This window comes from Vidua macroura, chromosome 4 (genome assembly GCF_024509145.1).
Source record: "Vidua macroura isolate BioBank_ID:100142 chromosome 4, ASM2450914v1, whole genome shotgun sequence".
In the NCBI taxonomy this organism is placed as follows: domain Eukaryota; kingdom Metazoa; phylum Chordata; class Aves; order Passeriformes; family Viduidae; genus Vidua; species Vidua macroura.
The window spans coordinates 26993986-27016314 of NC_071574.1; the positions used below are offsets into that span (position 1 = coordinate 26993986).

General features: G+C 37.6%; 1 protein-coding gene across 1 annotated transcript in view; it reads right to left on the reverse strand.

Moving 5' to 3' along the window:
* COL25A1 (collagen type XXV alpha 1 chain) overlaps window positions 1–22329 on the reverse strand; it is a 297981-nt gene that overhangs the window by 89288 nt on the left and 186364 nt on the right. Inside the window, exons 6-7 of the mRNA XM_053976587.1 lie at window positions 8658–8684; window positions 8470–8496 (exon numbers count right to left, since the gene is read on the reverse strand). Of these exons, the coding sequence (XP_053832562.1) occupies window positions 8470–8496; window positions 8658–8684 (54 nt within the window). The remainder of the gene's footprint in view (window positions 1–8469; window positions 8497–8657; window positions 8685–22329) is intronic.

Sequence of the window (22329 nt, forward strand, 5' to 3'; positions counted from 1 at the left end):
CACCCTGAAATGCTAGCCGGTTACAATTTCCAAATTAGCACAGTTGCTGCATGCCTCACTGCCATTTTTGCCCAAATGCCAAGCAAAACATGATGCCTGATGGAGGCCAACAGCCATGGGACAACATTACCCACCTGCAAGTGCAGGTAAAGCTTACTTGCCACATGCAATGGCTACTGAGAAAACCCAGGGATGCCGGAACATCGTAACATTCCCCCATCTGATTTTTTTTTTTTTACTTGGATGAAATAGTTCTCCTGTTACATTCATCACAGCCTTGAAGGATGTAATGCCCACTAGCTGTCCCAGATTTTCCACAGTACTCTCAGCTTTGTCCATTGGTCCACACGAGGTCAATATTGTAAGGTCATCATAACCTTGTCAGAGGCAAGTATGATAACATTAAGCAGCGGTGTTACTGGTTTTACACTGTGCTGCATACACTCCAGTTGACCACTGCATTTGCTCAGTATAGTAAATGTCACAGTCCTCTCTAGGATTTTCCTTCTGACCTGCCAATAAACCCAAGCTGCACAAGCTTGCATGTTCCTGTGAAGACATGGTAAATGAGACAGGAATTACCACCTGCTGTTCTCTTGCACTTCCTAAGGTTACAGCCAGCTGCTGCTATTTCACATCAAATCACATAGGCTTCAGGCCAGAGTGATCCTGACACTCTTTATGGCTCCTCTGCCTCTCTCCAACACCACCTCCAGTTCTAATTAATCTCTGAGACTGAGTGCCAGTCCTGTGGCTAATTATTGTACCTGCCCTGGGGAATACAGTGTTTGGTATCACCCTGTAGAGTGCCATGGACTCACAGCAGGAGCTCTATTATATAATCCCTTTTATCGTAACTGCTGCTTTCTCAGCAGCAAATCTGCTAACAAAAACAGTACACCACAATGAGACAAGAAGCCAGAAATTTCTCTTCACTTAGGTAAATGTTCAGCAAAGAGTTCTGATTTAAATACATTGTATAATGATCCAGACTTTGTAAAAAAAATAGTAAAAATGCAGTGTTTAAGATCTAGCATAAAGAGATGACTGTAAAAGCATTATTTCCTATAATGACCTCTGTGAAATCTACCTGACACTGCATTCAAACTGAATAAAACTGGATAAAGCCAACACTTCTCTACTTTTGTCCTATTATTAGATGAATTTTCAGTGAGTCAAAATGTATTTTCTACACAACTCAGTTAGGTGTTCCGATCAGTGATCACACATCTGACCTCCATAAAGTATCCTTCTTGAAGGCAAACCTGCTACTCTCACTGAAAGTGGTGGTAGACATCCAGCTAACTGCAAGATGGGCTGGCCCATAACCAAATTGGTCCTCAAAACAAAAATCTCTCCTGGCTTTTGTTTATCTTCAATTTTTTTACCTGCTGCAGTTATGTGATGCAGGTAAGTGGTTCAAGCTTCTTCTCTGATGTTTATTGGGACTGGATTAATTTTTTTAAGAGTTGTTTTCAATCAAATTTGCCTAATTCAAATGTTCAGTCCTGCAGCACTTCTGCGTGACAGCTGTAGTTTGAGATACAACAACTACATGATGTATTTTCAGCAACAGCACAGGGCTGTAGAAAAAGGAACAGGATGTACGGAGACTTCCTTCCTCACCATTCCTCTGGCATTACTAAAAAGGGGCAAGATGCAAACCAACTGGTGGAGAGCAAAGACACGCACTGCCTAGCTCTTAAGACAGGAATGACAACATCCTCCTCTCGGGAGCAGGTATGTGGCACTTTCTCTGAGTGTCACAGCTGTTCTGCATTCCCCAAGGGAACCTCAGGAGCTGAACATCAAAGGCATAGCTTGGCCCTAGAGAGTCACTCACAGCCAAAAGGGCACTCCTGTGAACTCTGACTCTCAAGTCTGAGTGTCCCAATGCTTTAGAGAAAGTTGGCAGCCAGCATCATCTGAGTTCTTTCCTAACCTCTCCTAGTTACAGAGCACCAAGTTACCTTGCTCCAATTTGTTACCCTAGTTTTGCCTTAATGGAAAACAGGGGAGCCACAACAACAGGGGAGCCCAATGCCAGTGAAGTGCAGATAATTAATCCCAGGAATGGAGTAAGTAAACACCACTATTGCCTTCTGGCAGATAAGGAAACAAAGCCTTAGGAATTAAATTAACTGCTCACCGACAAATTGGCATTAAACCAGATGTCCAGTGGTTTTCTCAATGATTCTGCTTCAGTGAAAGTTGTGTTAACAGAAGGAATCACTAATGCTTTTTTAATGTCCTTATTGTGGCCCACTAAGAGTGCAGTTTGAAACAGTAGCTAGATACAGCTTATAACTTGATCTATAATTTGATTTAAACAGGTCAATTAACAACAGAAGAAACAACCATGAGTGTAATCACACCGCTAAAGTATGAAGTTAAAGCAGCACTCTGTGTCTGCTACATGCTCGAAGCAACATACAATAAAACAGAAAATATGCTTTTAGACATAAGAATCATCAAGACCAGAAAAAATTCATAGTGTTAAATGGAATTTAAATTATGCAAAATTGTATTTAATTAACATAATATTTTCACTCTAATACTATACACTTTCACTTTGACAAGATGTGGAATGAGGATAAAAATTATCAGCATTAAATATTTGGGAACAAATCTTCCTGTAACGTAACTGATTTACCTACATTCATTACAGTTACCAATGTCAACCTGACCTCACTCCAAAAAACTGAATTTTGCTTTTGGGGAAGGCAAGAAATCAGATTAGTTTATATACTACTATTTGTTTTGTGAAGCAAATCTGTTCCTTTCTTTGAAAAAACTAAAAAAAAAAAAAAAAGAAAAAAAAAACCAAACCACAAAAAAAAAAAAAAAAAAAAAAAAAATAACCAACAAACAAACCAAAATCCCTCATATAGTACAAAATAGAATGGCTTTAAAGGGGACTGAAAAGTTAATGGTCATGGTTTAATCATCATGTAGTAACTAGTATTTTATAATTTATGATTGAGGTGGTGATTCTAAGGACATGAATACAGGTTTCCCATGCACTGTCATTCAGAGCAGGAAAAGGCTCAAAATACTTATTATATAGTTCCTAGAAATACATCAACTAATAGTAATGCACATATATTAAAAGAAGGCTTTTTAAAATTTTAATTTAAAAAAATCAGGTCAAAATTTACTGCTTGCACACCTTTAATTTCCTTTTAATATGGCATAGTTTATGAAAGTGTCTAGAATAGAACAAGTGAAGCAATACTTCAATTTTAAAAAAGAGCTTATGTTTATATCTAGACATTTGTACATATACACATTTGTATTTAGTTATTTCAGTAAATAGACTGCTTCCAGGACTACTTTTGTCGATATTAGGTAATTTTGCAATAGTCTGTCAGCACAGAAGAGTAGAACTTGCAAAGCAATGACTTATCTTGATCAGGCAGCAAATAAGTAGAAAATATATTAAAAGTAAACAGGGGAAAGGATTAACTAGAAAAGAACATTATACCTCTATCTGAACCTAACTGCTTTAACAGGACTCAAGGAATGTTTTTAATCTTCAAGTCAATAAAGGTTAACAAAATAAAATAAACTTCTGAGTTCCTGTATTTTCTAGAACTTCATCTTTCCTGCTTAAGATATTTTAGAGGTATTATCAGTTCTGTGCCACCCCAACCAACAGGAAAATTTATTTAAACATACTAAAAGTAGAAAATTATTTTATGGAAACACTTAAGTATGGCTTCTGGGTGGTATCTCATTTCACCTAGACCAAAACCAATTTAAAACCAGCTTCTAGTTAATGATTTCTAGCCCTGATAAGCAAGAAATCTCTCATGTATCTGAGATAAAGGACAGAAGATATTTATTATGTCATTTACAGATGGCTGAGAAAAGACTAAGAATCATAGAGTCACTGAAGTTGGAAAATACCTTCAAGATCATCAAGTCCAACTTCCAACTGAACACCACCCTCATCCACTAGGCAGATCACCTATTCATGAAAGGAGATCAGGTTGTCCAAGCAGGACCTACTTTTCCTGAATCCATGCTGGCTGGTCCTCATCCCCTGGATGTCCTGTACCTGCTGCCTGATCTTCAACATGATCTGTTCCATAACTTTTACTGGCACTGAGGTCAGGCTGACAAACCCATAGTTCTCCAGATCCTCTTTCTGACCATTCTTGTAGCTGGGTGTCACCTGGTCAACCTCCAGTCATCTGGCACTGCCACAGTTAGCCAGGACTGATGATAAATGATGGAGAGTGGCCTGGCCAGCTCTTCCACCAGCTCCCTCAGTACTTTCATGTGAACCCTGTCTGGTCCCAGAGATGTGTGAGTTTCTAAGTGACACAGCAGATCTAACTACTTTCCTCCTGGATTGCAGGGGGTCTGTTCAGATCCCTATCCCTGTCTACCAGATCAGGGGGCTGGTTGCCCTTGGGACAATGAGTCTTTCTGTTGAAGACAGAGGCAAAAAAGGCATTAAGTACCTCAGCCTTTTCCTCATCCTTGATTACAAAGTTCCCCTCCACATCCAATTAAGACATTCCATACTACCTGTTCTGTTCCCAAACATTCACCTCTGAAGACCTATTTCCATTATCAAGATGCAGTCTCCACTCGGATGATATATCTTGTGAAATTCTACCATCATCAAATTTTCAAAGGCTTTTCTTTAACTGGACTAGAGCTAAACAACTGGAGCTAAGCAGCCTGATATCACCATCTATTCTAACAGTCCACAGGCTAAATTCCATCATTTTTAATTTTCTCATGGCTCAGTACAGTAAAGCAAATTTCCATGGACATTTCATGAAGCCATGCCCTCTGCAAAAAGAAGAGCATCCAAAAGATACACTAATATTACCATTTCTTAAACTGGTATCAAGGACATCTAGTTCTGCATTTGACCTAAATGTTTAGTCAACCAGACCTTTAGAGTAATTAAGAGATTTGAGATAAAAATACATAAAGAGATGAAAAAAGAATTTTTCCAAGTAACATCAGGACTCACCATCACTACCTTATCGGTGGTCTCATGTGATTAAAAGCTGTATTAACTTGCTGCTCAAACTCACACTCAGGGTATGAATTTCTGTATCACTCACACTACTAGAATGTGTTTTAGTTCATGTTTTCTACACAATATGGACATTGGTAGATCAAGTCACAGAGCATTATGAACTGGAACCCTTATGCCATCTCTGCACAATGAAGGAGACTGATCCACAAATTATATCTGAATATTTAAGAAAATTCCTCAGATTCTTAAAAAAAAAAACAAAAAAACAAAAAACCCACAAAACCCCAGTCACATTATTCTAAAAATATAAGTGCCTGACCTCTGGCTGGTATTTGTACGGCTGAATTCTTAGTGTTATGACTTTATTCAAGGTATTTTCAAGAAAACCTGAACTTCAAAGCGGTTCAGTATATATTCTACATGTCCAGTGACTGAACATTTTGAGATAACTGATTACTATTTTTACAGTTTTGAAATTATTTCAGAAAGAATGATCCCTCAAAAATCTCAAGGTGAAAAATTTGTGTGGGACAGAAAACAATATCTTTGCCTCTTGCAAAATGTTTTCACAAATATCTTTCTATTTTCTTTTCAGCGAATTTTTGGAAGTTTAAGATCTCATCTTGACTTGGACAGTCTTTACATTTTATTTTGATTTCTTTTACAAAAATGCCTGGAGGAAAGAAAGCAGCTTTTCTAAAGAAAAAGGGTAATTTTGAAATTTCAGTCGTAGCTTGGAACACTAACAGTTTTTGTTAAGTTAAACACTTGTTTCAAGCCAGTATGTAAAAATATAAACCCAAAGAAGCTTCAGGCTCCTTACCTGTAAAAGATGAATTAGCATTAAAACATTCACTGCTCTTAGATATTATATCCAACCTGTCTGCAAACTTGTCAAATCCAAGTGTCAATGTCATGCCTCAGTTATTTTCAGGTACAATATTTCTTGAAAATAATATTGTATACCATTACCTCCAAGCTCATTTATTTTACACATGCAGTGATGGAAAACTATGTGCAAAGGTAATCAACCAGGACTAAATGGGTTTAGTTTCATTTGGTGCATTTGGAGTCTTTTGGAGTCTTTTGGAGTCATTTGGAGTCTCTTACACATAAAAATTCTATTAATTATATTGTAAATCCCCTGGCCCAGCAGGTTGAGCAGACTCACCCTGAAGACAGTTATCAGAAGAGATAACTGCTGTACCAAGAAATATAAAATGGTCAGAGGCTTCATGGTACTTATTACTTGTGAAAGATGGAGGGGAAAAAAGGATAAGAGGCTGTATGTAGAACACATTCAGAATAGATTAAGGGAAAACCAACAACACTGGGCAAATTTCCCAAGTTTGACCCATATGTTTAAACAGGAGGTATGTTACTAAAACCTGCATTGACTAAAGAGTTGGTAAAGTTTCAGCCTGTCCACAAGATGCTAGCCACCACCTCTTCCTCTCCACTGCTGACCTTATTGAATTCCTTTTCTGTAATGAGATACAGAATTCAGTCTCAAGTGCCAGCTGCTGTTTCAGATAAAACATTGTGATGTCCTTAAATATGAATTCCTCAGGTTGGATATTTTCTGCTTTTTATCTGCACTTGATTTACCAAAGCCACAAACAGTCATAACCATGATTTGTATGGCTCAGTAAGGATTCTACTGCCTTCCTGTATATGGAGTGTCTCTTGGCAAAGTAGGACTCAACAATCCCTGCACAGCAGAGGTCCCATTGCAGTAACACTGACCAAACCTGCATCTTCTCATTGGGCATTGCCAACACTTCCAGACCAGGGACTGAAAGCCACATATGCTTAACCACTTAATAGTTTACATCTACATCTCATCAGCATTTTGGCAAGATTTCTGCATCATCATTCCCTTGTGTTGATACCACTTCATTTGTTCTCCAGTGTTCAGACCTCTGGGGCTTTCCCTGGAAACTTCTCTGACAGTCATAATTCCAGATCCTTATCCTCAGCTATGTAATGCTCTTCACAACACTGTTCTTCCATATTTGTTATTGCATCCCTTCTCTGATACTGCCATCAAATTTGCTCTCCTGTTCTTTTGAATCTCAGGCCTGTGAATGTAAGAACATGCATTCTTCTGCATTTAAGGCTACTTAGTGCAAGCACTTGCACTCGAGCCTGTCTTATGCCACCTGAATGGAGCATCCTCTCCTAAGCCACAGGCACTGCACTGCTCTCCTCCCCTGCATCTCTCTCTCCTCACATTCCCTGCAAAGCTCTATAGCACAGAACTAGACAAAATAGTTCTAGACAAATACAGCCCAGTATGGCCTCTGAGAGACACTAAATTTGCTTAGAAGTTAAAAGGAAATTTTTACATTATTCAGAACCTTTAATTTGTATATTAGTTACCTATAAAAAAAGCACATTGCTCTCGTTGTTACTCTCTACTTTCTTTTTATTTATTTAAGTAGTTTTCCAATTCCAACTGAGTTCCAACTGAAATATTTAAAGCTGCTCACTCTCAGGCCGCTGTCTTTATGATGTGCAGCCCTAGCACCAAGAACAACAGGGCACCCTAGAAGTTAACAGAACATCAAAATCAGCTGTAAAAGCATGTTGTGACTTTAGATAATCTTATTGGCTGAAAAAAATGTAAAATCCAATTAAATCAAATTATATGAAACAAAACAGTAGAATGAAATAAAGCTGCAAATTCAAAACATTTAACATAGTTAACAGAAGAAAATAATCCATGGAACATACTGTTATGGGAAAAGTTATAAACATGTAACCAAAGAGAGTTACTATATCATCTGAACAGTGTAACCAAGCGTTTTCTAATGAAGCACAGATGTAAAGAAGAGTGAACTAGCACAGCCAATCCATTTGAACTTACACTCCTGTATTCCTCTATTTCTCTGTTAAAATAAACATGACATTTAGAAATTAAAAGAACCTTCTCATTTCCTAAGTTAAATCATGTTCTAACTGTCTGGATTTTAACTACAAGGTGATAATATTGTTATTATTAAAAATATTAAATACATATACGTCAGGGAAAAAGCTAATACATGCATACATTATATTTGTTTATAATTCACTAAGTATTAGCTACATTTTACATGAAATCCAGAAGTATATTTATTAGAAACTCACTGGTCCTCTGCATTGTGGAAGCCCATGCATGGCATGAACACATTGCTGGGGAAACTGAATGGTTTGGTTAGGAAAGGTAGCTTTATACAGCAGAGCAAAATCACTGTGGAACCTGCTTCCACCCATAATGGAAACTGTACACTATGGAATCACTCAAATCTTCCCAGACACTTCCTGCTCACGTTCAGCATTACTGTCCTGCAGACACTTCAACATGCAGGGTAAATGCAGCTAATAAGCATAATTAGCTCAGACAGTGTATTTTAATTTAGTTTTGCACTAAAGACTAATTGCCTACTCAGCGAAGGGGAAGTGTAACATTTTTTTAAGATGCTTACCCGAGGGCCCTGATCACCTTGATCTCCCTGCAAAGTGGAAAGATGAGATGATAGGTTTAACACAGCATCTGTGTGCTACCCAGCTCTCTTACAAAATCTAACATTTCACTGCATCAATACAGTCTCTTGAGTTCATACTGGGAGGGCTTTCCAGTCACCTTGTAAGAATCACCTGAACATCAACTCACCTTCTCGCCTTTTGGACCAGGAGGGCCCTGAAAGAAACAAAGGCAAAGATTAATTACTGATGCTGATGAAGTCCTGGGATACAGCAAGAAACAGGTCTGAGTCAATCTGCAATTTCTTCCCAACAATATATTTCTTTATAATTTCTAACTCCGAATGCCAGTGCTATTCCAGAGATGGTTTCTTCACTGTACTAATAATAGGAACTGCACACTATTTCTTGAATAGTTTGCTAATGTGTGTTGAGTCAGTCTACTGAGATAAGCAAAACTATGCCTGCAATGGCAAAATATCTACAGATTTCACTTATGGACAATAGTTTATCTCCTATCAGATAAAAAAAAAAAGTTTTCTTAGACTGTAAAAGTTCTTTGCAAGTGCACTTAATAAATTCAAATATATATAAATCTGTCATGTATTTTGGCACCCTCCTTGTATTAGATCGCCAAAGAAAAATGGATTTGAAATTCTAAAAGTAGGGTTTTCATTCCTTTCTTTGGCAATACTGATGTTTAGTCTCAAGCAGACTGTTTAGGCAAAATGAGCACTTTGTGTAACATGATTTTGCAGGAGTATTACTTTTTGTTACTTACCACCTCACAAACAGTACGGTGACAGGATCACAAATAGAAGTCCTTTCCTATTCCATCTTTATTGAGCACTTTCCAGAAAGCTAGCAGCAGGTTTCTAAACCACTAGTTTTTCAGGTTAGTATCTTGTGAATAAAAATGCTATCAGTCTGCAAAAAACTGTCTGCTTACACAGTGCAGACTCTACCTCCAGCTTTCTGAAAGATATGCAGGTGTTTCATTACAAAGAAGGACCTGAGATACATATGAAAGCAGCTGTAAACAGAGAAGGAGCCATTCAAGCCAGCATGGTTCACTGTGATAACACAAAGAGAGTGTGTGGCAGTGTGTGTGTGTGTTTGTGAGGGTTTATGCAGAACAAGAAAAGATTGTCACTAACAACACTGGCAAAAATTCATGTGGTTCACATAAATGCACTGGAATGGAGGTCAGTCTGCTGTGTATTAAAGATGCGATCAACCACAGGCAAGTCTTTGGGAATCACTGTTGTAGCCAATATTCTGCTTAGTTTTAAGGGCTTTTGATGCATGTCAGAGAAGAGCATCTGCTGCTGAATCAAAGGAATTAAAGCATATGCCTCTCCTTCCATGGCCATCTCTTCTGTCTGCTGCAGAGGACACAGGAAAAAGTCTGCCTCTGAAGTCTCCTTCAGGAAGGACAGTGGTAACTGCCAGCTGAGTGGAAACTCTCTGCTCAATTAACTATGACCCCTGCCCACCTTGCATCGCCCTGCACACACTTGGCCTCTTTAAAAACAAATTACACAAAATAATTTAATTAATAGATACAATCTGGCTGCACCTTTAAGGTCTCTCCATATATATATATATATATATATATATTTCTAATGCTTTAAGCCCCACTGTCCTTTCCCAGTTCACATGTTTACATAAATACATACTGAAAACTAAGTGCAGCGCTGTCTTCTTTTAGCTACAGTCTCCACATATATGTACTGTTACATGACATTACACTAGAGCAGGTCTGCTTTAAAGCTTACACATACATGCCACTGAGCTTGTGAATTTGTGAACTCATACCATCAGTAACACAGTAATTGCAAGATGGGAAGAACTAAAATCAGTCAATGCAGGCTGTTGCTGCCTTCTCCACAGTGAATGCGAAGCACAAGCGAAGGGTTGTGCTCACGTGTTCTACCTCCTTGAATTATCAAGCCATTACTGGCTCTGAGTATCTCACTGGCTGCAAAGTGCAAATAGCATGGCCCCATCTGCTACAGTCAGAATCCTATTTCTCTAGCCTTAAGCATGAAATGATAGGTAACGTGACATGACTGAGACTGTAAACAGATGTTGTCTTGTGGGAGCTGTTGCTGCCTTCATTTAGATGCTCAGTGCCATTCTTACGCCCAAGAGTGGCCCTGCTTCTGATGGGTTTTGGCTCATAACTTTTCTGAAGCGTGCTTTCCACAGCTCTGCCTGTTGGTAGAAACTACAACAGGAGAGATCACATCAGCTGCCTGAACTAAGCTGGCTCACTGGAACAGAAACAAGTTAGAGCTCATATGAGGGGTTCAGCCACCAGATCTGCAGGACTACTGCACTGTCTCCCTGGTATGATTGCTGGCAATTATGTTCAGCCATCTCCAGTGCACAAGTGGCTCCTTCCTCTACCCTGCATACTTTCCTCTGCTAAGAGTTCTGTGAAAGAACAACCTATAGCCAAACATGCTTTTTAATAAGACTGAATCATATCTCTCTTTTTTCCCCTCCTTTTTCTATGAATTAAGCTGAATATGATCCCTGCACATCATAATCGGAATTTGTTTTGTTTTTTATTGCTTGGTGTTTTCTCTCCCTGAGTGGCAAACACTGTCATCTCTAACAAGTCACCCTTCCAGTACACCAATTTTTCATAAAAGTCTTCATAAACATCTGAATAATTTTATTGTACCAAGGGTGAAAAACAGCTTTTCAAAAGCCCACAAAAGCACTTCCGGTGTGAACATTCTCACAAGTCTCTTCACTTGTACTTGCAATGCTTTTGCTTTCCACAGGAGTCTTCAAAAACAAACAAAACAAATGCAAATAAAAATGGCTCTTTTGGATGCAAGTGAAGAGAACGTGTGGGGTTTCATCAAAATAAAAATTAATGGAATACTTTCATGGCTTGTTCACCCATCTCTGGCTTTTCCCCCACTGTTTCAATTGTCCTCTATTGTTTTTGCAACTTTAAACAGAAAATTCCTATCCTCAGCCTTTGACATCTTCTTTCCATTTGTGCTGAGAAATTCTCCCAATATTTTTACTGCAGAGTTTATTAGTGTGTGTACACTGAGTGGAGGCAGCGAGGAAGAAAAATCTGAGAGAAAGTTGGGTTTGTGGGGGTGGGGTGCGATTAGGAGACAGAGTTGTTTAAAGGAGGGCAAGGTTTCTTCTGTTTAAGGGTACAGACACAAAGCACAGAGTGAGTAAAATAACACTAGTTGTGTAGGCCACAGCATGGACTTGCTGCTTTTTCTCCCAGGGAGACTTCTGTGCTTTCGTTTATGAGATGGCAGAGATCAAGCCGCGAGCTGCCGAACAAATGTGAAAGCATTTTGTGTAAGTTATATGAAACGTCTGAGGTCAGAGCATTTCTGAAATAACTTCACAGTGTTTTCACTGGAAACAGAGGCTCTTTTCTCAAAGTGTAATTATCTACTCCAGACTACTATACATTTCCAAGGAGAGTTTATAGCCTGTTTCACATAAGCAAGGCCTTGTAAATCTCAAACACATGCAAAATCTGCATTCATAATTAGGCAAAAAATACTACTGTTTTTAAAACAAGGTCTCCTAAAGCAGACTGAAAGGCCTCCAGGCACCTGCCAGCTAAGAACAGAACTGAAATCAGGGTCAAATCCAAAAACCACCCATATTCAGGATTACTGACAGGTGACCTCCCCCCCCTTTTTTTTGCTATCAAAATCCCATTTCCATAATCTGATGAAATTTTACATTATTATAATAAATATGTGTACAGGAATAGAAAGGCAAGAGAATGCAATACTAGAAAACAGGAGACTGATCCTTGCAGTCTTCATCAGGCAACTTTCCCTTAGAATTAACCGAGTGTGATCAGCATGATTTTTTTCTCACAGCTGAAATTTTGTAATTCATTCCCTGAAGAATGCTAATTTTATATTCCACCCTTGAGGCTATTGCCACCTATATAGTTTTGCAAAAGTTCCATCCAGAGACCTCTTAAAAAGCCAGTAGTTGACTTATATTGGTTTTACAAACATTCATAATTATCAAAATTCTCTTACAGATATATTCTCTCCACATACCTATTGCTACAGATCTGCCTTTAGCCATAATACAGGAAGTTCTGCTGAAAACTCACCCAAAAGGCTCCAAGCATTGATGGGATAGCAGAACTAAAAACAGTAAGAGATTCTTAGCACAGAGTACAAAGGAATGTTGAAGGTTCTGTAAAAAGCTCCAGAGTCAGTACAGAGGAGTGCAGATTTTTCCTGACTGTTAGACAGCCCATATGATGCCTCTGTAAAAAGGACCAGCCAGTCCCCAGCACAAGTTGGTGACAACCAACCAACAAAATAACCAATAGAATCAGCTGGACTGTGACAGTCCCAGGTCCCATTGGCATCATCCACCCTCACAGCTCCTAAGGAACATGACACGTCAAACTTGACAGCTCCCATCAGACAGAGCTACCACAGAAGACACAGATGATAATAACCTTTCAGACACAGTCACTGCTTTCCTACATTCCCACCACAACAGCCAGAGGCTAAGCAAGCTGGCAGCCAGAGGACTGAATGCAGTTTGCAAGGTTCAGCCTTCATTTTTATTTGGGATCAAGGGGCACACAGCGCAGTCATCCTTTCCAGCACCCACAGTGTGACTGGCAGCCTAAGGCAACAGCAGCCTTGTGGAAACGAACAGAAATGTGAACCAGCTATTCCAGTGTCACCCAGACAAATCCAAAAAGGGAACCAATTTCCCAGCTTAGTTTAACCATGTTTTCACAACTAAACAGCATGCCATACATTGCCTGAGTCAATTCATTATTGCAGATTACTTTAAGGGTAAAAGGTGGCTTTAGCATGTAACAACAAAATAATCAGATACAAAAGCTGAATTTTCTTTCTTTGAAACTTGACTCATGACTTCAATAAATTACAAGAATCTGACTGGAACAACAGTCCCCAGCCTATCCTGTAATTGCTGCAAAATATTAGGATGATATGTTGAATCATAGGATGTTACATCATGTAAACACCACTGTGTTTCATAACTATTTCAAAGTTCCTACACTCATTTCAGCCTTGTGTCCACTATGCAAACCCTGAACTACTGAAGCAATGTGGTTTTGGCATCTGCTGAGCTTGGCCATGTTTTCAGCCAGTGTTTACATATGCTAGTTTACAATGCCAACATTTTACCTTGCAACAATTTTACAAGTACTCAGAAGAATTTTCAGCAAATCTGAACAGTTTCTACTGCTGCAGTGCCTTCCTTTTTACATGTTTTATTCTCCTCCTGTAACATGACTGATTTACGGTGAAAACCTCAACCAACCCCTCTCAAAAGACTCTTAATAATATCTCATTTTCTTCCTATATTCTGAAGTTTTGTTAAAAATCCTAAGGCAGAGAAAAAGAAACCTGAATTTTTGACACAATAGGGTGACTGCCTTAAACAACATTATGTAAATGATTTAAGCTGAGAAACATAAAACTGATTTATATAGCAATCTAGATAAACAGCTCTGTTAACATTCACAACAAGCAAATTATAAATGACTCCTGCTGTAAATTCAGACAATTGTATTCAAAAGTCAGTGATTTATACAGCAATATATAAATCAGACAAGTTTATAAACTACAGGCAGGAGAACACAGCCTACCCAAAATGTGTCAAGAAACCATTTAGACATTCATTTAGACATTCATATCTCATGCAGTGATCTAGCTGAGGTTGGGATGGGGTGTTTATTTTGAAACTTATAATGCTGCTCACAAAAACCACCTGCTCACATTAGGAGCTGCAGAACTAATCCAGTACCTAGGAAAAAGCACAAGGCCCAGTGTCCCAAGCAAGAACCTGCTAAAGGGGATCTCCTCTTCCTTTCTCTGACATTCTTTCTTTCATTAATCAGTAAGACTCTTGTCATCTTCTCCTCCCCTTTCCCTTCCCTCTACAGACAATATAATGTTTTTATTTGAAAGCTTACAAAACAACACAAACAGCCCTACAAAGATTCTATGGTATACAGGGTATGTGACCATGCACCCATTGCCTGAGCATGAAAAAATAAGGATCAGCTTTACTATTTCCACAAATTAATTTAAGTAAACATTATGACTGAAATGTGCTGTTTCTTGTGAGTCAAGTAGCTGCTGTATGTGACAGTAAGACCAATTATACAGCGGCAGAAAAAACTGGCACATTCTTAAAGAAAAGAAAATGGCTTCTGGTAGAGTCAAAAGCCTTCTGACTTTCACTTAATGCTCAATGCACTGTAATACATGAACCTTAGCCCTCACTACCTTGTCCACAACGCACCTTCCTGTTCTTCTACTTGTCAAATAAACAAAAATTCACTGATGATGTTAGAGGATTTGATGCAATACAGTAAAAAATAAAAAAACAAACAAACAAAAAACCCCAAACAACAAAGAAATAAACAACAATGAAAAAAAAACACACCACAAAGGAAATGCCATTCTTGTAAACTGGTAAAACAGAACATAAAAGTACAGATGAGAAAACTTAATATTGCTGTATCTATCATGTTATTAAAAAAACAACCAGAGTTTCTGATTTCAATAACATGAAGGAAGGAAGATAGTGAGGAAGATACAAAAACTATCTTTATTACTTCAAAACCACAGAAACACAAAGATTTTTGGCTGGCACTCAGAACTGCAGAAAGACATAATAAAAGACAACTGATGTGGGCCCTACAGAATCAAAATTCAGAAAGCAGACTGAACAGGAAGCTTTTTTTACTATTATAACTACTATTATATTTGCTATTTGCACTGCAGTCTCGGGATTTTTTGGAGTTCAATCGATGATTTTTAACAATATTTTTAATTGCAACATAGCATCAGCCTCTGTGTTCAATATTTGGTTTATAAAACATTTAAAATATGAGACATTTTTGATACAAACTGGTTGAGGCTTCCTACTCTTCCACCCATCCTCCAGCAGATCCCTGTCTCATTAGATATCTACCTGAGACTTGAAAAAGCATCACATGCTACCTTAGAATCAGCAAACAGTTTGGGTTGGAAAGGTTTAAAGATCATTTAGTCTATCCCCCCTTCAATGAGCAGGAGCTACTTCAACTTGACCATTAAGTAAATACTTTTTATACTTCCTTTGGTAGATTTTTATCAATAGGTCAGTTCTCTCATTTATTCCTAAAAGTTTAGTAAGAAGAAAGCTCTTCACTGGGAGTTAACAACTTCTTTTATTTCCAGAAACAATAGTTCATATTCCAACGTTTCAGCTATTTTTAACCTAAAAGTTGAATGGTGGCTTTTGCAATTCAAACACCTCTGGTGTTTCACTGATTTTTTACTAGCCTGGTAGATAATTCAGGTGAAATGATAGTGCTCTTTCTCATTTAATCTTTTTCTTTTTTTTACTTAAAAGAACCTTTTCGATGAGGATGGCAGGCTGAACTTCAGATATTTTGAAGGAAACAGACAAAGGATGAAAGCAAGGGAAGGGAGGAGTTTCAGAGTAATGGAGATTCACCACTGCGACTCACTACCTGCAGGGGAAGTACCTATGGTCATTTAAATACATCTTCCAAGCTCCCTAGACTTTTGGATATTTCAACTTTGCTGTCTGCACTACTACTCTGTGATGAAATAGCACACAAATATCTACCAGGCAGATCCTCCTTTGACCAGCATTTGAGTCTAGGAGATTTATGTACTTCATTTACAGATGCTGCACACGTTCCAGCTCTAAAAAAAAAAAAAAGTAGCAACTACACAGAAACAGATGATTGAAATTCCAGAAAAAAACTCTCTGTTCATCTGCAATGAAATAAGGGCTGCTTTCAAAACCAGATGCATTTTTGAAGAATTTTGACCTGTACCTGTTATCAAGGAAAATTTATAAAGTAATAAAAGCTGAACTTGTGTAAACAAGCAAATATGTACAGCTCACATCTGAACAAGGTTTTGCAGATAACATGCATTTGCAGTATTTTTAACACTAAACCTATTTTCAGCAAAATGATTTTAACACAGACTTTGAAATAGGGAAGGCCAATTCCATTCTTCCATTTACTGTGGTGACTCCACACCGGTTTCAGTAGCAATGCTTTGAGTTTCACTCAGTATTTCAGAGGCAAGGCATACTGTCTATACACTGTTTTATCCTTTCCAAATTTTGCCTCTCAGTACAGGAGATATTTTCTCATTCAGGGTAGTAGAATGTCAAAGAAAGATTTAGATATTCCTTTAGTGTTGTCTGCAAATGCTACTATAAAATGCTACTGTGAAAGATGTGTGTTATGAATGGTTAAAAGAAAATGGCTGTAAAATAGTAGTATAAAGCCACAGCCATGTAAAAAATAGCGCCAGGTAGAAAGGCTTCTGAGACATCCACAGATTAAGAGCAATGGAATTATTTCAGAAACTAGGTAACTTTTTAAACTTCAGGCTATGCTAATGCTTGGGAAGAATCTATTTCAGCAAAGCATGATCTATTCCTCCAAGAATCTTACTCATCTTTCTCTCCTATGACCCTTGGCAAGTTCTGCAGTCCCTTAAATTGTTCCTGTGCATGGGCTCCATTGGTACTCAAAAAAGCCTTTTCACAAGAACTGTCTGACAAATGCAATGATAAAAGCTACACTGCACAAACCCACCTGAAGTGACCTGCAAGTATTAGGTTACTGCAAATGTTTCTGAACTATTCCAGGTACAAGGCATTGCTAAAACAGGCAAAGCTTGACACTCTAAGTCATAACTCTAGTCTTGATGGGGATGTGTCAACCCTTAGATTAATTTATTTAACATCAAATAGTGTACAAAAAGAAAAGCACAAAAAAAGCATGTAAAATAATATTTATGTTACAATAAGACAAACAAATGTCAGTACAGGAACTACATCTTTCCTTTATCATCACCAATTCCCGTATCTGCAAAGGGGAAAACTACAATGATGTATTTCATAGAGCTATTTTGAGAACTGTTCAGATTTGTGAAGTTTGAGATGGAACACCAGATAAATGCAGATGAATTTTTAGATCAACTACAAACATACACATACTTTTATATGCAGACATTTGTAAAAGTGAGATGACTGAATATATTCCTGTAACCTATAAGGCTGGAAACATCTTTATACAGGAAGCAATTTAAGACAGCATAAAGTTTATTAAAAACAAAACTGTTTTCTCCTGAAGACTAAGAGTATGGACTACAAAATTCAGAACATCTTCAGGGGAAATTAAACACATATGTACATTTATATTTAAATGGATATTGACTCTTTTTGGCAAATGATCACTAGCAGACATACTGGGCAATATAGCTGGATTGTATTTCTGAACATACGTGATTCTCTTACATGTTTTTCAGCAGCTCACAGCTCTTGAATATTACTGATGGATCTCAATAAAAAACTGTATTAGGAAATCCTACAGTATCGTAGGGACAGACAAAGCATTTTTGAAACTGGCAATCTGGATTAAAGCCCACAAACAGAATGGATACTTCCATGCCGTGTTCAAGAGTAACAGTACTGGCAGTGCACAAAATCCTCCAATGAAAGTAACTGCTGCATTTTCTGCCTTTTTCTTCCTTCTTGAAACTTGACCCATACTTACAGGAAAGTGTAACATATCAGCACAGCTCTTCATGCCAGCATCAATTCAATATAAAAAAAACTTAAAGCATTTCTACTAACCCATCAATTTGCTTGAAGTAAAATTACAGTTCACGGGAGTGTCACTTTATAAAGGAAAATATAAATTTTGAAGGTTTCCTCTACCAGCCTGAGATCCAAATCTTCTAACTCTGCTCAAGTTTACAGGACTTTCAAGCATCTAGTACAAAACATCATCAGCCTCTGAAATGATAATAGCTTTCAAAGGAACTCTGATATTTTTAAAACCTTGTGAAAGACTAATGTCTTAGACATCACAGCATTATCTTCAAGTCACAATAAACTTGATGAAATACACATTTTTATAACTCTTAATTTTTTTTTATTAAAGCTAGTGAAACTACTGGGATCTGCAAGAAATTTAACTGGATTTCAAAGCTAAAATACAGCATGAAGATCACTAAACACAATAAGCCAGCATGAGTTTAATATCAAATTAAAAACATGTGGAGCAGGATAGTAAAATACTTTATAATATTCCTGAACACAATTCAATACATTGCTTTGACATAATCCCTAACAGAACACAGAACACACTAGTGTATTTCTGCCACATGTAGAATAAGAGCAAGAAAATACGAAGGTCATTTGATAAAGAAATGATGTAGGGATACAAGAAATATTTGAGAGTCCTTAATTATATTTTGACAAACCTCTGTAATGTCATAATGGAACCACAAGACTAAGTTTGCAATTGCTATTTTGTACTCATATGTACTCCATTAAGCTAAGCAATGGTTTACCAAATTAAGGCTTGCAAGTAATTTTTGCTTCACAATTTCTCACTTGCTCTTAGAAGATCTACTATGCCCTGGTGACAGCTGGAACTTCTAAATGAATAGATGGAATGCTAATGTGTGATTCCCCATCAAATTTATACTGCCATACGTAACCAGTGAATCAGATCTTCATGTTTATTTTATGACAACAAACCCAATTCTTTTAAAAAATTAAAGACACCATCATGAAGAAAAGTTCGTAACATCCTACAAGTAGAAAGCTCTCATGCATATTTTCTTTTAGAGTTATAAATATTAGTTTTATGTATTGTCTAATTTTAGGGTTTATTTTTTCAGACTAACAGTATCATAAACTGTTGCTATGTGAACTGTGAAATGAGGAGATCAACTTCTAAAAGTTTTGTGTCAAACTCTTTTCAAAGCCCATCTTCCAAGCTTTCTTTATCTACTGCATACAGCTACTCCCAGAGGAGATCTACAAATTCAGTAGAAGAAGCCACCTTCATAGGAGCAGAATTTATTTTACAAGCACATCCAGAACTGGTAATTATGTTGCATGAGGAGCCCTTTTCACAGAATTCTGTAAAATGGATATTCTTATTTTTCTGTTTGTAGAAAATCAAAACCTAGACTGAATTGGTAATTGTAAAATTAACAGAATTCAAGTCTGATACTTTCTGAATCAAGCAAGGAAATAAGAAATAAATTATCAGTAAGAGCCTGAGACAAGAGATGCTGGACTTCAGGCTCTTCAAAATGCAGTTTATTGTATCCAAGATGTTACAACAGTGCAGGGTTGTGGGTGACAGAGCCTGTGCCTACAGTTGTCAGCTCCACCTGTAGACAAGCCTGAAGACCCCTTAATTTTGGTTACAGTGCATTATATTTTTGTCTTTGCTGTGCATCTTAATACATAATCAACCAATCAATACCTTTACTATTACCTACAGCCTATCATAACTACTATCACTACCATATTATGGTCAATACTACCCAATCACATGAGTTAGCATGTTACAGTTTAAGCTTAAAGTTGTTTTTCAGTTTTCTTGCAGTGGAAAATTCTTAGACCTTTTTTCTATTTGCCATATCGGCATGTTTGTCTGCATTTCCTAAGACCTAATTTTGCTTGATAAAAGCATCTTTTTGTTTGTGGTCAACATATCCTTTGCTCTAAGTCATAAAACCTCCTTCTAACTCAACCTTTGCTTCCTTAGTTGTCCAGTAATGACTGGCTCAGCAATTGTCAATTTAAACATCTATTATTCTTCTATACAAAAACTTGCTTCCATCTCTATTTTGTTCTAAGATTTTACATTAAGAGATCTTTCTGACAAGCATACATATCTGTTAAAATTTCTTGTCAAACTTTCATCCTTCCCAACAATTATCTGTTCCAGGAAATGCTGTGGAACCTCTGAACATCTTGCCATTTCAGCACCAGATAGTTACTGAAATTGTAACTCAAAAGCTTGCCTAACAGAGTAAGTAAAAGAACACAGTAGCACAGTTGGGGTAGGAGTCTGGCCTCCTCCTGGTGTCTGACAGAGCCTGATGAGCAGAGCTCTAAAAAGTCTAATTATCCCAAACTAAGTTCACTTAGCAGGGTACTGCAGGGAAGTCATCAATCTGCCATTAGAGGCTCCTTTGCAATTCCTGACAAAAGGGTGGGAAAAGACAAGTGAAAAAAAAATATGTTGAAAGCTGAGCATAGTATCAAATCGTAGAAGAATTTTGCTTGTTGATGCTTGGGACTTTTACTCTTCTCTACCTTTTTAAATTAGGTGTGGTGCTTCCTTAGTCTTGGCACAACAGATAGTTCAGAACAATTTTCCCCTAAATCTCCAGTTCTGTGTTCTCTTCTTTACAAAGCAAAGAATCCACTTACTTGCACTAATACTCCCCCACTCTCCATGCTTAGCCAAGAAAACCATTTGATATTCACAGCTCTTCTGGTTTACACATGTGCACAAGTCTACCAGGGGAAACTGAAGTGCTTGATATTTGAAAGTGCCCATTGTTGTTGTCAATGCCTTTTAACAAAATTAACTTCTATTTTATTACATACAAAGCTGAGAAAGCATCATACTTAAAAATAATTAAATGCACAATTGCCTTCTGAGAAGACACATTTCTGGCTTCTTTTGTGTCATAAACACTTATGTATACAGTAAATTAAGTTTTGAGCATGATTTCTCCTCTTGACATTCTCTGATGTGGTTCCCTTTAGCAACTAACATAAAATGAAAAGCCATGAAAATGGCATTTGTTTCTTCTTGTTCACAAATCAATATGGGCTGTTTCCTAAAAAGGTCTCACAATTTCAATGGTGTTCACAAATGCTATTACCATTTAAGAAAGGAGAATGGCAACTAAAGTTCTGCCTGCTTAGACACATATGAAACTCAGCACAAGCTTGTTTATATATGTGATGCCCTCAGATTAATTTCTGATCTCATCATTTACAGTAAATTGTTATTAGCAGCAAAGGCATCAAGAATTTATCTTTGTTATTCGTACAAAGAAAGTAAGAAACAGACTTTTGCAAGTCTGCTACCTAATGTTAATAAACTAATTGTCAAAGTTTGACAGCAAAATCTGACCTGCAACTTGTAACTCAAAAGCAGACTAGCATTTGTATAATCAGTCTGAGTAACACAATTCTTCAGAAGTTTAAAAAGGAGCATAGGGTACGAGTTTCTAGGAGAAATACCCCACAAGATCATTCTCAACAGTGAGAACAGCTGATGGCCTGGGTACAACCACTGGGATTCTCCCAGGAGCAGTAACTTTACTGCACTGTGTATTTGAAAGTGAAATATTGTTTCAGTCTTCAGCTGATTTTGTCCTTCATAAGTGCATTTCTTGCCTCCTTCCCCCACTCTCCATGCAAGTAAAGAGTTTTGAGCCATTCATGAGAGGAAACTGCTAGAAAAAAAGGAATGTGGAGTTTACATCTCAATTTATGGTGATCAGAACAAAAGAAACGTGTCCAACTCTAACAATCTGACAGGTAGTGACCACTCTGCAGCACTGGTCAATATGAAATTATGTACCTTGCCGGTAACTTAAAAAGCCATAAAAACACACAAACAATCACTTGATGTTATCAACTGCCCCACTACTGAATGGCATGCACTGAGAGCAAAATTTAACAGGTTGTGGAATGCAGATGGGCTATCCAAAACTACCAAAACTGAAAGGGAAGCTCAATAGGAATTAAAATACATTTTGTTTATACATCCCCTTTCCCATCCTTCCTACTGTCAGATACTCTTTTTCTAAGATCTAGGAGTTTCTGTACCATCACAGTGTTCTCTAGGAAGTGATAAATATCTTCCCTAGACTGCCTTCCAAAACCACTCAAAACTACGGCCTGTGGCCTGCTGTGTTTCTCTGTCCTTTGACAAAACCCAGAACACGAAAAGTTAATATGGTCTCCACCAGCACTGCTGACAG